This window comes from Amphibalanus amphitrite, unplaced genomic scaffold (assembly GCF_019059575.1).
Source record: "Amphibalanus amphitrite isolate SeventyFive unplaced genomic scaffold, NRLGWU_Aamphi_draft 000923F_arrow, whole genome shotgun sequence".
NCBI lineage: Eukaryota > Metazoa > Arthropoda > Thecostraca > Balanomorpha > Balanidae > Amphibalanus > Amphibalanus amphitrite.
Genome location: NW_024882417.1, coordinates 46 through 16,521, shown reverse-complemented (window position 1 = coordinate 16,521; position 16,476 = coordinate 46). Strand labels below are relative to the sequence as shown.

The 16,476-nt window shown below is 47.7% G+C and overlaps 1 protein-coding gene across 1 annotated transcript in view; it reads right to left on the bottom strand.

The window, feature by feature from the left end:
- The window catches only part of LOC122368106 (vesicular glutamate transporter 1-like), a 40,217-nt gene extending 24,449 nt beyond the window's left edge, over positions 1 to 15,768 (bottom strand). Inside the window, exon 1 of the mRNA XM_043341753.1 lies at positions 14,868 to 15,768. Within this exon, the coding sequence (XP_043197688.1) occupies positions 14,868 to 14,944 (77 nt within the window). The 5' untranslated portion in view covers positions 14,945 to 15,768. The remainder of the gene's footprint in view (positions 1 to 14,867) is intronic.
- Positions 15,769 to 16,476: the final 708 nt, after the last annotated feature.

The following is a 16,476-nucleotide window of genomic DNA, read 5'->3' as shown; positions in this document are numbered from 1 at the left end:
AGTTTGGACGCGCCGTCGGGCAATAGACTAATGCAGGCCGAGGGGAAGGCTCCGCGCCCTCCGAGCCGCCGCCCTCCGCCGCTCCGTCGCCCGGCCCGCGACACCCTAATGAATTCTATGTGGTATCAGGCCGAATGTGGCGTGGGCGTTGTCGAAGGAAAGTGCAGCTGAAATGAATCGCAGCGACCCCGGTGATGGAGTGAATGAGCCAGAGAGCACTGGAGAGAGCTGGGGTGGCCGTCTGCCCGCCTCCGTCCAAACCCTGATGGCTCCTCTGTTTAGCATAACGCTGCCCCAAATGTACTGTGACGACCCCAAATTCAAACCAACGTTCAAGAAGTGGCTTCAGGTGGGTCTGGGGATGTCTCACAAAATTAGGTCTCTTGGGAAAAGCTGGGGTCTTCTAGCTCGAGGCAGAAGCTAGGCCGTCGAAATGGAAATTAGAGGTCGACTGTTCACGCGAAATGACCGACGGCGGCGCGGCTCGGGCTGTGGGCTGTGGGCGGTGAGCGGTGGGCGGCGGGCGATGGAGTGGGCGTTGGGCGTTGGGCGGTGGGCGTTGGGCGATGGAAGGTGGACGGTGGGCGGTGGACCCCGGGCGGTGGGCGGTGGGCGGTAGACGGTGGGCGGTAGACGGTGGGCGGTGGGGATGAGCAGTGGGCTGTGGAGCGACGACTGGGACAGCCGCGTTGGGCGGTGGGTGGTGGTCGGTGGGCGCTAAGTATTGGTGGGAAGCGATGGACACTGGGCAGCAAACGGTGGTGGAAGCGGTGGTGGTTTCGATGGGTGCTGATGGCTGACGAGTGACGATGATCACTGGATAGTGGGCGGTGCCGGTAACGGGGACGGCAAGCTATATGCGGGCTGGAATGACTTGCACTGGTCGTGGACGTTGACGAGCTTCAGACGACAGACGACAGACGACAGACGACAAACGACAAACGACAAACGACAAACAACAGAGGCCAAACGGCAGACGGCAGAGACCATGCAGAGTGCAGACGGCCGAACGGTGGACGGAGATGGCAGCGGAGTCCTGGGTGCCACCATCCACCACCATACGCCACCGTACGCCACCGTACGGGCGGCAATCACTCTGTGCAAACAGCACCGGACACGGCCCGCCACTCGCGGCACGGCAAAATAAACAGCATCGCGATCAGCGATCAGCGGCGGGGAGGGGACGATTGGGGAGGGACGCAGGGGGAGGGGTGACGAGCGCGCAGAAGGGATTGGACAGAGGACTGGGAGTGGGCAGAGGAGAAAACAGGCGATTTGATAACGGTGTGAGTTATTGTTTTGTTTTTTTAAATGGGTCAATGAAAGTTGGGGATGATAGCATCACTGCTCTGCATCCAGCTGGTGGCTAGCGCTTAGTTGCCTTCCTAATATCTAATTAAAACACCTCTTCAGATGATAAGGGAATGATCTAGTAAAATGGAGCAAAAATATGAGCCACAATTTTCATTTAGCATGGTTTACCATAGTTTTCTTTCAACTGCATTGGTTTGTTAGATACGCCTGCATAGCCCTTTCGTTGACCAACGTCCTCAAACTTCTATCTCCAGCCTCAACATTCTGCGCCCCTAGCTTCTCGAACTTTCCATCAGCGCCTGAGCCACGCGGAGCCTGTGGCGATATCTCATCTCCGGGACCGCCGACAGGCTGCAGCGACGCGACGCGCGACGGACAGAGCGGGGGGCCTGGCGAGCCATTTCCAGCGGCAGAGCGTCTCCGTCCCCGCCCCCGCCTCCCCCCTCGCGTGGGGGAGGAGGCTGTCATACCGTCTTCCTCTGTCAATCCAGGGCTCAGCGTCGGATCAGTTGGCCCCATGGCGGCAGATACGGTCGCCGCAGTGCCTTCGTGTGCGTGCAGTCATTAGATGAGTCAGATGAGTCAGATGAGTGGTTGGAGAGTCAGATGACTGACCAGATGAGCTAGATGGCTGGTCGGAAAGTTTGACGGCCGATATCTGTCTAGATGCAACACTGCTGAATTAGCAAAGTCAGATAATAAGCCCTATATGAGTCAGTCAAACTGGTCAAAGTCTCATGACTGTGTTGATAATTCCAATAACTAGCCAGATGGGTCAGATGACTGACAGGAAGAGTCAGATGACTCGCTGAATGAGTCATATATGCGTCAGTTGGTGCCACGGCGATGTTGGCCAAGATCAGGCGTTATTACGGCTCCCCATGAAGATCGGAATGTCCCCAGGGCCAGATCGATCCTCGCACGTCGTCTCTGCACAGCACGGGGATAGGACAGCGATTAGATGCCGGGAGGACAGCTGTTGGGAGTCGGTTGGACAACGACTACCTTGTTATTTGTTAAATCTTACTTCATTATCAAACCATGCAGCATTTGGTTCTGCTCAAATACCTATTAGTTCATCATCATTTCAAACTCATTATACTGATGAAAATGTAACCAAAGAAACCGAGACCGATTACCAATCTTATTATAGGCACGTTCTGTTGTCATAAGGCAGCTGACTATCGACAGCACATGCATCAGGTGTAATAGACAAACACCGCCCCCGTGTGTCCCCGCACGGCCCCTGTTGACAAAGTACCGGCGGGGCTCGGTGACAAGCCGTTTGGCCGAGCACAGTGCCATTGAGCGGGCTGCTGTTCTCACACAACTGGACATTGTCCAGCGGGAAGGCGGGCAATACACATCATCGATCATAGTACCGACGAATAAGGCGCAGAACAGCGTAGGAAAGACGTAACGGATCAAAGAATGTGTCGCCAAAGCGCGGCGACCGACGGCAGTCAGCGGTGGGGGTGTTAATGGAGGGCAGGTTAGGGTGCGTATTGCGCAGTCAGTACACATTACGCAAATCACCTATGGAAACCAAAGCAAGAAACATCGATAGCAGACATAACTGCGTATGCCTTTACAACCTCTGGCAAAGTGCGAGTTCATATTGAATAATGGGCGTTGCGGTTAGCACTTTAGTTATTTCCCCAAAATAGTTCACATTATAAAGTTAAATAAATGTACTTCCATCACTTTTGAAAGTTCTGAAACTATAAATCTGTCAGAAGTAATGAAACAAAAAGTAATTAAACTCTTTACTAAAAATGAAAGGCTGCATATGCCGAAAAAAGGCACCTGCGAATGAATGCAGCATCCCAGTGTCAATGCCAGCTCGTGCTTTTCATCCACAGAGGCTAATGGTTAACCCGCGCCCCAGTGGCGGTCTCAGCCATCTTCGCCCTAGTGGGGGGGGGGCATATGTTACCACCCACCTCTAACTCAAAAACTAAGAGGGCTAGAAAAAACACTCGGTAAAAAGCAATCGATAGCTCTTAACCCGCGAGTTGCTGGGGGGGGGGGGCGTTAAACGCCCCCACTTTTTTCGCCGGGCCATAGCATAAAAACGGCGCGCCGCAGGCGCGCCAAATTTTGGGTACCTGTAGGGAATTGATTGAAGTTTGTTGTGACAAAGTTTCAAAAAATCGGTCGGAAATTTTTTGAGATATCGAGGTTTTAGTGACGTCATGATTTCTGAGTTTTCGACCAAAAACGGCATATGTTCAAAAAATCATATAAAATCACAGAATAGACATACAGACATGCCGTAAACGCCATTAGACTGCCAATACCATAAACAATCAAATGGCTATCTTCGATTGTTGATTATCGTTCCGCATTTTCCAAAATCTTGAAGTGAATCTTGGCAATTTCTCGTGACTACTTCACGACCATGATACATGCATTTCCTAAATTGAACTTTTTAGCCATACACGTACACATATGGTAAAATGAATGTCACCATCGTGTTCTACGCCCCAAATTACCCATAAAACATGTGTCACAGGCTGCGAATATCAGTTTTGATTTTCGGGGATATGTGCCTACCCGGTTGACCTGACCTTGACCCTGACCTATGCTTGACTGACCCCTACATGGAGCTGACACTCTTGTAGGCCTTATATGATGGATTGTGCACCGTTTTGACAGAGTTTATGACGAGAGGCGCCCTTTGCGAAGTCCTGAAGTCCATGCTACTGAAAGCCCGATTTCAGGTGTTTGACCTGACCTTGACCTGACCTGTGACCTTAAAATTCAACTTTAAAGTACTCATCTGAAGCGTCTCGTCGCGTTCTTTCGTTTGCCGCCTCGTGCGTTTCGCTGCGCCTATTGGTTCTCGAGTTATCGGCTGGGGGCGTTTAACGCCCCCCCCCCCCAGCAAACGGTGGGTGGCGAAATACCCCAGCAACTGCCGGGTTAATGCGTACGTTTGAAAGTATTTCGTTCATTTTTCATCTTAGAGCAATATTGGGGTCACTGGAGGTCATCAAAGATCAAAATTTGTCAAATGTCAAAATATTTTTCCAAAAACATGCATCTATCTCAGGAACTATGATAGCTAGAAAAACGCATGGAAAAGCAATCGATAGCCCTTGAACTTTTCTTTCGATAAGGTCATCATCAAAATTGACCTCAGGTCAACGGTTTAGCCTCCAGAGGGCAAAAACTCCAAAAATAGCTGTTTTCACGAAAAGTGTTTTTCGACAATAACTTTTGACTAAAAAAAAGCCACGACATTTCTATTGCCAGAATCGTGTTCCTCTCGCCGAGACGCATCGAATGAACTATAATTTGACCTTGCAAGGTCAACTTGAAAATTTGACCTCAGGTCAAGGTCATGACCTGACCGGAAAAGGTCATGTTGTATATCAGTCGATGCGTCTCGGCAAGACAAACACAATGAGACCATCCCCAGCGTTCTATCTCTTTTCAATCGCGAGTTATTGGCAAAAATATGTTTGTAGCCTCAAATGACCTCGGGTGACCTTTCTAGAGGCTATCAGCAAAAACGACACCTTGGTCGTCATGGGTGGTCCAAATCATTGTGATTCTGAAAAATTTGGACTGTTCCTATGCGTACACACGGATCTAGAGGCATTTTCATTTTTCTCCATTGACTTATAATGGTAAGGTCACGCCACTGACCTGACCTTAGGTCACGGATATAAAAAATCCGAGATATACAAATTGTAGGCGCCCATAGCGTCATGCAATCCACCAAGTTTGAAACCTTTCTGACAAACACTGCAGGCTGGACATGATTGCAAACTTTTTTTAGGCTGGGTCAGTTAACTTGACCTGGTGACCTGACCTGACATGACCTGGGGTCAAAAATTTCACACATTGTCCAAAATTGATGTACAAAAAGCTACTCCAAGCGGCGCGGCGCTACGCGCCGCGGTTTTTTATTCACACGCGAAAAACGCTACAGGGTGGTAACATATGCCCCCCTCCCCACACTGGGGCGAAGGTTAAAGGTTTCAGCAGCAGTCGCCGGCCTCTGGTGCCCCATAATGACGTAATAATGACGTCAGGTAATTGAGGACGCGTCCAGGCGTGACTCCATCAGTGGCGAGTGGTTTGGAGTGGTTAATATCAGCCGACGCGCCGGCGGCGGTGCCCGAACGATCGCTGTCAGCAGAGTGGTGGGGCGGGACGCCGAGAGGGCTCCCTCAGTTGGTGCCACCACACAGTGCGTCCCTCCCTGAGCGGGTCTGTAGAGTGTGGTATAGGGGGCAGAGGGTACGGTACGGGATGTTGTGTAAGGCTGGGCACCATAAACCGCTCTAAGCTGAGCCGTATCTTGTTAGCGACGGTGTCCAGCGATACTCCATTTCGCCAAGTCGTGCCTTTCCGGGAGGTCATCATTTAGGCTGTCTCTGGCGCCTGGGATGCTGAGTTCAGTGAGCGGAATTCAACTGAGCTGAGCTAGGCACGGCAGCAGTTTAGCTCATCGAGCCTCAATGATCTCCACAGCAGTTTGGCTCATCGAGCCTCGGTGTCCGCAGCAGTTTGGCTCATCGAATATCGAACAGTACTGAGCTCAGCAGCAGTTTGGCTCATCGAGCCTCAGTGATCTCGAGAGCAGTTTGGCTCACCGAGTCTCAGTGATCTCGGCAGCAGTTTGGCTCATCGAGCCTCAGTGATCTAGGCAGCAGTTTGGCTCATCGAATATCGAACAGTACCGAGCTCAGCAGCAGTTTGGCTCATCGAGCCTCAGTGATCTCGGCAGCAGCTTGGCTCATCGAGCTTCACTGCGGCGCCGGCTCTAATCCTGCCCCATCGGCAGCCCTCTCTGAACGCGATTGTCGGCTTGGCCGGGCCCACCGAGACGGCCGAGACGGTTTAACTTACGACGCTAAGAGGATCAACAGCGATGAATTTTGAGGCACGTATATCAGCACAATGCCGGCAGCGAGGCCGGGCCGCGCGCGCGTCTCAGCGCAGTCAGAGGAATTACAGTGACAATTTGTCGGGCTTTGTCGGCGGATTTTGACGGAGGAGGGGAGGGGAGGGAGGCGGAGGGGCGGAAATGGGCGATACTAGGGAGGGGCGGAGCAGTGCCAAGGGAGATATAGCTGTCAGGGGTGGGGGAGGGGTCGCTGCCCCAGAAACGAGGTCCTTGTTGATGGGATGTTCTAATATGCATAGCGATCTGTGATCAGAAGCCAAAAATTAGAGCACAGAGTTTCAATTGAAAGCATTTTTCCAGTGGAAAGGCCTGCAGTGATAAACAGAAAAATGCATATGTGAGAATTTCGAGTCGCCAATCATGCCATTAGTTCACACACAATTCAGTTGTATGTCAAAAGTAGTAAAGCAGACGAACAATCAGTCGATGAACAATGACATATGATTTTATAAATCAGGTTTCTGGAGAGAGAAAAGAGATTATATGCAAAAAGTAAAAAAAAGAAAGGGAGTCAAAGAGACGTAGACTAAGACAGCGACAGAGAGACAGACAGATGAGAGAGAGAGAGAGAGAGAGAGAGAGAGAGAGAGAGAGAGAGAGAGAGAGAGAGAGAGAGAGAGAGAGAGAGAGAGAAAGAGAAAAAGAGAAATGAGAGAGATTACAGCAGCGGACACCCCACGGGGAGCGGAGATCACATCCCCAACAAACCCAAACCCACACATAGAACATCATCGCCCTATGAGACTGACGTTTCTGCTTCATTTGGTCTCCGTAAATGGGATTTGGATGTCGGCCGCTGATTACTGCCGCTGACTAATGAATGCCGGCGTTTCAGCTGCTTTTAGGTCACCGCGCAGATATGTGTCTCTACCCATTCATCCTCAGCTGAAACTCTCTACGGAATTACCACAGATAAGGCAGTCACCTAATGGGGTGAAGGGGATCAAGGCAGCAAGCATATCAAGTTGATGTAAAGAGATATAAGCAGACGTTTATGTTGACAGATCTGGCTAATAGGACATCCAAATTTGGATGACGTTTGTAGCCCTACCCCGAAAATGCTTGTTTGTTTTCAAAAACGCTTAAGTTTCTGCCTCAGACACAATGGCGGTGTTTAGCCTGGGACACAATGAGTGAGGCACTAACGCAAGGTGTGTTCTTAATTTATGCATTATATCAAAAGATACATTTTAAGTGAACAACAGGAAAATTACTTAACCCGCGCCCCGCTGGGCTATTCAGCCATACGCGCCCTGCTGGGGGGGGGGGGGGGGGCAGATTCTGCCTCCCCTGTCTAACTTCCGAACCGATAGTCGTAGAAAGACAGGGAAAACGGCACTCGAAAGCTCTCAACAAGGCGGATCTTCATAGCCCAAATTTTTTTGCTTAAGTAGGTCAGAGGTCAGGTCAAGGTCAGGTCAAGGGTACAACATGCAAGTTTCTACAGTATCGGCCTTGCACCGTAGTTGCCGAAGAATGGACTGAGACTGATTGCCCAAAACGTGTTCTTAGACTACCAAGACAATATTCGTTGCATACAATGTCATTCAATGGTCAAGGTCAAGGTCAGGTCAGGTCAGATCAGGTCACCAAAAACAAAATACAGAAAAGGGCATGTGCGACACATATTTTATGGGTCATTTTACTCATAGAATTCAATAGGCACACACAATAAGTGATATGGACCACCTCTGGATGAATTTCAGGTGGAGGTCAGGTCAAGGTCACGTCAAGTGAGGTCAAATTTTGAAGTTGGTTGTTAAGGCCTAAAAAGGTGTCTATCTGATGCAGTTTTTCACGGCGAATCGAATGGTGCTATTTTTGGTTCCGTAAGAGGTCTAGAACTTCTAAAAAAAATCATTTTTTTTCAAAAATTTTGTGTCGTGACGTCATAAAATTTTGAATAACTCCCACATTTTTGAACCGATTCTTCTAAAAATTGGTATGTAGGTGCACATAGACCACTTCTCTGACATATATTCAGGTTTTTGCGATACACTCAAAATTTTGGATTTTATCATTATTTTCCCAAAAAAGTCAGTTTTTTTTAGAAAAAAAAATTGGACCAAAATCCAAAATTTTCAAAAAAAAACGAGATACCCATCTGATAGACAAAGTAGAATCACGTATAACCTTTTTTGTTACGTCTTGATTCCTTTGAAAATGAAGATGTTAGCGGCGTTTGAAATTTTGCCGTTTTTGAGGCGAAAATGGCGAACATGACGTCACTAAAACGTCAATTTCTCAAAAAAAATTCCGACGGATTTCGCTCAAATTTTCAGGGAACGTGTCAAATTGATGTATGATAAGGTACTGAAAGTTTGGCGTCGCTGGCGTAACACGTTTAGAAGTTATTGGCGAAAAACGGGAGGGGGGGCAGATTCTGCCCCCCCCCCCCAGCGGGGCGCGGGTTAAAAAGATATCCATCTAGATTTTAAATAGGCTCAAACAGTACTAACACAATAGACCAAACTAAAATCTTTGCAGGTTTTACGTTTAATTTAGTTATATCACGTTACTTTCTAGCTCCTCTGGTAGTGTCGCCGCTGTCGCCCGATGCGGTGTCTCTGCTCGAGCTGCAGCTGTCGACGCTGTGTCATTGCTATGCAGCGCGGTCGGACGAAGAGACTCGTTACCCAGGAACGAGCAGAAGATGGGATTTTCTACTTTCTTGTGGCCGCCCGCGGGCATATTAATTGCGGCTTTTCTGGTACGCACATCGACTGCGTGATATTGGGCGAGAGGCAAGGGTGATGTGACTCCTTGCAGAGGGGAGAGAGGGGGTAGAGAAATGGAGGGAGGCTGAGAGAGGGGAAAAGATAGGGATAGATAGACGAGAAGAGTGATAGAAGGGAAAGGAGCCTAGAGGGAGGAATGAAACGTAGAGATGAAAGACGAAAAAAGAGAAAATGAATAAACAGAGAAATAGAGAAGAGGAAGAGAGAAAGAACGAGAAAAAGAGGGAAAGATATAAAAAGAAAGGCACTACGGAGTACAGGCAGCGAGTAATTGCACTATTATGTATGTACGACAATGCAGGTCCGTGGAAGCAAAATGTGGATAAAATAATTGCTGAAAATTCGGAGGAATTATCAAAAATGGCTAAAGCGGTTACATCGAGCAGAATGAGGCGCCAGCCTCATTCGTGTGAAATGTGTGAAATAAACAAGCGGAGATACTTTCGTACGCCTCTTCACTTTCGTTTGCGCTGATTGAAGGACATCATATATGCAATCGTCTTCCAAAACTTCAGCGACCAACCGATATTTTTGGGACTTTACTAAGCAGTATCACGCTTCATGAGCAACTGCCGGAGCAGCGAAGATCCCACAAATTACTCTTTGCTCCGACACATCCGTTGGGCCTAGAGGTCTGCACCGGCCGGCTGCAGCCGCGGCTGGCTGCAGCCCCACGGCTGTGGGCCGGGGCGGCTGCAAATATCTCCAAGAACACGGCTACGGCTGTGGCCACGGCTGTGAGATTTCAAGCTCAATCTTAAGTACTCAAATATAAAATTTTAAATCCTTAATCTTACATTCTGATAAGCAGCCTAGCCTGTAAAAATCATGCAAAGGATGCCCAGCAATATTGAAAGTGGTGAAGCCTTTGAAAACCTGTAATGGTTTTACCATTTGCTGTAGAAGAGTTTGCACTCTGGTACAGAATACTAATTATAGGCACCAATTGTTCCTTCATCATCAATAGCTTGACAGTTTCAGAAAATGCAACATGTTGCTGTCACATCCCCCTCAAATCAATCTCAATCTTACCTGGTCATTAGGAGAGCACCTTACAGCTATTGAAGATGAGCGTTCAATAATTCTTTCAGGTAATAGAAAAAGAAATCACGCCTAGGTAAAGGCAGGTAAAGGCTTCATAAAATATTATCTAAAATAACTCTTAGATGTACTTCTGGATTTTCGGCAAGTCCAATTACATAATATAAAACTGGCGCTTTATGTTCTAACTGGCGTGTGAGTGACCGCTAACAGAAAATGCTGATCAACGAAGCCAATGGAATTAGATTATAAGTGAGTATGAACCTTATTTACGGTTAATTCACATGATGGTGGAAACCCTGAACACGTAATTCACATGACGGTGAAAACCCTGAACACAATATTTCTTACGCGAGCTGTTGATTTTACTAATATAATGACGTCTTCCTCTAAAAATGTAAAAATTTGATAATTGATATTTGTTTGAGAGCAAATTTTTAACTGTATAGCATTATTATTGATTAATTATGATTTCTATGGCTGTTTATGGTGACACAAAACAATTTATTGCCACTTCTTTGCTTTTTACGTCATTTGACTCAAGTAAAATTTTTGATTGAAAGAGCAATCGCACGTCCTTGGGGATTTGAGCGAAGATCATTATTTGGAAAAATCAAAATAGATGAATGTTTTTCTTTCTTGGATGCTCACTAGTGTTTTGATGCCTTGCATATCAAATTAGTTGGAGACTTGCTCAGAAGGTTGCTTCAAGCCTGGCATATCACACCCCAGAAAATATGCAGGGTAAGAAAGAAGCAAGAGTTTTGACTAGACAATCACTGTTTGTCCATCAACTTCAGTTTCATTTTCCATACCTAACATTGATAATGAAAAGCATCAGGGTCTGTTGTTCTGTCCCACAACCATGCTTCAGGATTTGGCATTAGATGTCTATTCTACACTGCTAGTGCTTCTATTCTGGTTCGTTGTTTATGTTTTCTGTTGATGTAGGTACCTACCTTACCTAACCTACCCATCTTTCTTAACCCCTTGCAAGGGCTTGTGTAGGCATGCGATGCGCATCAGGCTTCAGGCCTTCGGCCTAAAGCCAGATACACAACCACTTAGCCTATGATGCTTCATGAGCTTGAGAATCTATAGCCCATTGCAATGTGCTTTTGGCTATATGTTTCAACTAAAAACAACTTATTATATACTATTTGGTTGCATTTCATCACGGCCGGCTGACGGCTGGCTGCCCACAGTTTGCCACGGCTGTGGGCGGCTGTGGCTGTGGAGCCACGGCTGCGGGGCGGCTAGGCTGTGGAAAATTGCAGCCGTGCAGAACTCTAGTTGGGCCCCAGTGCCCCGGTCCACCCTCAGGCGGTCGTGCGTTGTCAGGGGGAGGGGTGCGGCAGCGGCAGCCCAGGAGCCAGATAGCGATTGGATTGTCACTATTGCGTTAGGCTCGGCCTGGAATGAGATCAGGATGTGTGCCGTCAGTTCTGGGGGGAGAGGATGGGTGAGGATGGGGAGAGGTGGGGGAATGCCCTTCAACAGTGGGTCATTGAGAATTTTGTCCAATTTATATTCTAGTTCGTTTGGTAAGCAAGGTAAGCGAAATTGGTCGGTTCAGCAAAAAAGTTTCGAGAATTTTGATAACAAATAATTTGCATATAGGTAAGTCACCTGGGGTCACGTCTGGGCGATTTTCAAGGACAAGATAAGCAAACTTCTAGTAGCCGCCAACATCAATGACCTCATCAGACAGCTTCAGAAGGCGTAGACTAAGATCTCGCCAGCAGTGCTTCCCACCTGCGTCCAGCATTCTGGGACGCACACCTACGCCAGTGAATCACAACAAATGGTATATCAACAGATAAAATTGTCGAGCTTTGTTCCTCCGTCCAAGAAGAAAAAGAATGCTCACGTAATTACTTTCCGCCTTGTATATGCAATATATGTATATGAAAATGCATTGAATATAATTAGCCTAGCTGAGTAATACGGATCGGTTGATATGCAATATGACCTTTTCCTGTAAGGTCTTGACTTGACATGAAGCCAAATTTTCGTTCATTACGTGTCTCGGGGGATTATCGTTAAAAGTGATTGAGAATTATTAATTCTGAAGCGGCGGGAGAAGGAGTGAAGGGTGTGCAACTGAACCACTTTCTGGAAATATTGGGTTGCACACAGATAATTTTGCACCCCTAGCATTCATAAGCTGCGCTTCAAGGAACCCATTCAACCGTTGAATGAATTTCTGTTGAAAGCTGGTGCCCGGGTTCTTAAAACTGATATGCCCCAACATGCAGCTCTGAGGGAGCCACACAAGCTTTTGGGGCCCCATATCGGTAACTCGAGGTCCACACCGGCCTCTGAAGGCGCTATTCCGGTTTTTCTGGGGCCCCCGCTGGGTTTTGAGACCCTGTGCTATTTCTGAGGGCCCATGCAGGCTTCTGGAGTAGTAAAAGAATCTTACCTGGACTGGACCCCACACTAACTTCTGAAGGTCCCACTACGTTGCCTGAGGCGGCTTCTATGGGTCCTATACCGGTCTCTCAGGCTCCCTTCAGTGGCCTCTAAGACCCGCCCCCCCCCCACGTACGCTTCTGGGGGCCCAATCTAGCTCTTGAGGCCCTCACACTGACTCCTGATAGCCAAAGCAGGTTCCCGTTATCCCTTTACCTGCTATTCGGGACTACACACCGGCTTCTTGAGCTCCCCACGCCGGCTTTGTGAGCTCTTAACGGGTTTTAGACCAAACCCTGACTCTGAAGGGTCCACGAAGGTCTCTGAAGACCAATGCAGGGTTTTGAGGCCCTTACCGGCTCCGCCGGTCTTTGAAAGACCCTTTTTGGCTCCTGATTGTGGCCGGGGCCTCACACTGACCTCTGACGACCCCATGCCGACACAATCTCTTGGCGTGTGTACTGCATCGTGTATACTGACTCAAAGTGGCTCATGTCTTGAGGCTGAAGAGGCTTGAAAAGACCCTATACCAGCTTTCGGAGCTCTTACAGAGTATTTACTTTCTTGTACTTACATAGGCTGGCCTCTGAGGGTCTCCACACAGGCTAAGATTCACAACAGCTCTTGGAACCCCATGCTGGCTCCTGGGGGTCCGTGTCAAACCCTGGGGCTGTCTAATGTAACAGACCACTTGTGGGTTGGTCGATCGATTGCCGAGATATATGAAAATCGCCATGGGGTCGGGCCTTATCCGGTATTTCTTCCAATCGCGAATTTACTCGCTAGCTCGCTGCGTCCGCTTGCTCGTTAATCAATGCATGCTGAATATCCCTGACTATAACAAATCACGAAAGCTGTATATTTTTAAGAAGTTTTTTTTTTGTTGAACGTTGTTAATTAGCATTGTACAAATATTAGTGAACGAATTTGATAATTCGATGACAACCACGCTGAGGAATCAAAGAGACCAGCAACTCCCGGAGGGCCCTTGGGATTTAGGGGGTCCACGTAGAAATGTTCTCACCCCATCCAAAAATACCTTCCACCGCCACTGTTTCCACTAAGTCCGTCTATTTTTGCGGTTTTTGCCGCCAAGTGTTGACTTGAAGTAAAACCTAACGACATGCTAGCCAAAACAAGCTTTGAAATAGCTATTGAATATGCCTTTCTGCTCTTGAACCTGTGTCAGTGAAGAGCTATCGAATATACTCGTACTTCGTAAAATCTTTACCTCTGATTACCTTCAGTGTCCGTAACATTGGTCTGAGAGAGACAGAGAGAGAGAGAGAGAGAGAGAGAGAGAGAGAGAGAGAGAGAGAGAGAGAGAGAGAGAGAGAGAGAGAGAGAGAGAGAGAGAGAGAGAGAGAGAGAGAGAGAGAGAAAGAGAGAGAAAGAGAGAGAAAGAGAGAGAAAGAGAGAGAAAGAAAGAAAGAAAGAAAGAAAGAAAGAAAGAAAGAAAGAAAGAAAGAAAGAAAGAAAGAAAGAAAGAAAGAAAGAAAGAAAGAAAGAAAGAAAGAAAGAAAGAAAGAAAGAAAGAAAGAAAGAAAGAATGAAAGAAAGAAAGAAAGAAAGAGAAAAAACGAGTTTGCCTCGGAAAGTAATCATAGAGAGCTTATGGATTGCTTTTAAAACGTCTTTTTTGTCCTCAGTTTTTGTTTAATCGATTGTTATCCCACTACTGCAAAGCTGGCAGAGACCTTCATTCATAAAGACTTTCATTCATAAAGGGTTAAAGACTTTCATTCATTCTTGTTCAACATGTTCCATCGCAGAAGAGATGCAGAAGATAGAAAAAGCAGAGACAGGGGGATAGCCACTGGATAGCAGGTGCAGAGCAGGAAATATCAGGATGACAGCCGGAGCCCGGATGATTGTTGGTTTTTGGATACGGTAGCTTTGCAAAGCTATAGGAAACGGCAGCTCTTCACTTGGAGTTTTATTTAGACGATAGTTCTTATATCAGATCAGCATCCTTGTGCCTTGCAGCCGCTCCTTGCACAAATATACATGCCGAGATGCGTTGACTTCACACTCCAATTATTTTGCTTGGATGTATAGCTAGCTGTAATAGGGAACGGGATAATAACCGATTTTTTGTGAATGGCACTAGCCATAATTAAGCCTTTGGGTGGTCTCAGTGTATCGTAACACTAACAATAGTTACTCAAACATTTTACTTTTAGAACTCGGTAGGTACATGTAAAATTTCAAGACGTTGGTAAAAACGATCCCAAATTGGTTCAGGCATATTTCTAAAACCTCGCTGAGCAATCATTCATAAAGTTACTCATCTAGGGACATTACTCTTTTCATGTCATGCATGATTATGCTTCTTACCAAACACTTAAAGTTTCATTCGACAAAAGTGTTGCTGGTTAACAACACTTTCCCAGCCTCAAGTGATTGCCCAGGCCTGTGCCATATCCCAAAATACTTACGGTTTGACGGTTTCTTCGTACTTGAACTTGAGCCCCTGGTAGATGTTGGTGAGAGTATCTATCTGGTTCCGGAACATGCTGCTGGTTTTGGCTGGCACTGGCTGGCTGGTGGGCGGCTCGGCAGGCCTGCCTTCCCCGGGGAGCGGTCAGAAGAGGAGCGGAGAGCAGCGGCCAGCGGACGAGCGGGAGAGGTCAGCAGACGAGCTCTCCCAGCCACCGTCTGCCGGCCAGCCGAGCGACCTGGCCACCGAGCACCAATCACCGTCCAGACCGGGCTCCAGGCGACCAACCAGCGGCGGCGGGGCGGGGCCTACTGGCGCCGGACTGGCGGCAGCAGCCGCCGCTCTTGGAAGCTCGGAGCTTCGGCCGGAGCGCGGGCTGCGACAGCCAATGGCAACTGAAGCCGGCCAGCTCAGAGGTCTGCCCGCTGACGTCAGACGCTGCGGCGGAATCGACCCCCGGCGACGACACGGTCGAGGTGCCTCCGTGGAGGCGTCCCAGCGCTGACCAGATTCGGGCATCACTTATATATGCAGAGATAGAGTGCCGCTGTCAGGGCTTGGGACACGCCATCCAAGCAACAGATATTTCTCACATGGAGGCAGCTTCTATTTGTGGTCAGTGGGCGATGCAAACCACGGCGCAGTCAAAATTGGGGGGCTATTCTAGTCATCATTTATTGGAAATCAGAAATCCTGAGGCCTTTGGAAAAGTGGGGCGATGTAGGAGCTTTGATGTCAGAGGAGCATCAATATGCAACGGGCAGATCATTGTTAATAAGCGTCGCGTCCGCGCAGTTGATTTTAAGGAAAACGTTTATCATTTGGCGGGCAAGTAAATGGGCTCATAATAGATTTACACAACCAACTAACCAAAATTTAAACTGAAACCGTCGGACACTTCATCAAGTCGCGACTTAGACAGTCCGACTTTCCACACTCACGGACTAATTACTGCGAGCTTTGAAACTTGAAATTGTCTTTGCAATTAGGGGCTAAAGTGAAACTACATACTCATCTTCTGACACTAAAGGCTCCTTCAGTCTTCTGGTGGACAAAACTTAGAAACCCAGTGGCGGATCCAGGGGGGGGGGGCAAAATGGGCATTTGCCCCCCCCCCCCATGGCATAATTTTAACATTACGCCTATGGACGATGCATGGAAAGAATCGATAATTGTTTGGTTTGCCCCCCCCCCCCAAAAAAAAAAAACTCTTAGTTGGATCCGCCCCTGTAGAAACCTAGTGTTGGCCCAGTACATTTATAAACCATTTTCCATTCTGTCAGGCACCAGAAACCTGCAGACCCGCGTACACTTATATGACTCATGTCGCCGTTTTCACGACGGCAAATTGGTACACATTTGGTGCACATTTGGTGCAGATTAGGTACAGATTGGGTCAAATTACATAGTTCAGTGTATCTCTTAGAAGCTATCAGCTAGGGTTGCACTAATTGCTTATGCCTCCTTTGTCATATTATCATGGAGTATCATCGTTAAAACACTGAAATAAATTCATAAAAGAAGATATTTTCTGTAAAGAGATAAGGTGCAGATTTGGTCAAATCAGGTGCATTCGCCGGATAGCCCGTCGTGAAAACGGCTATTTA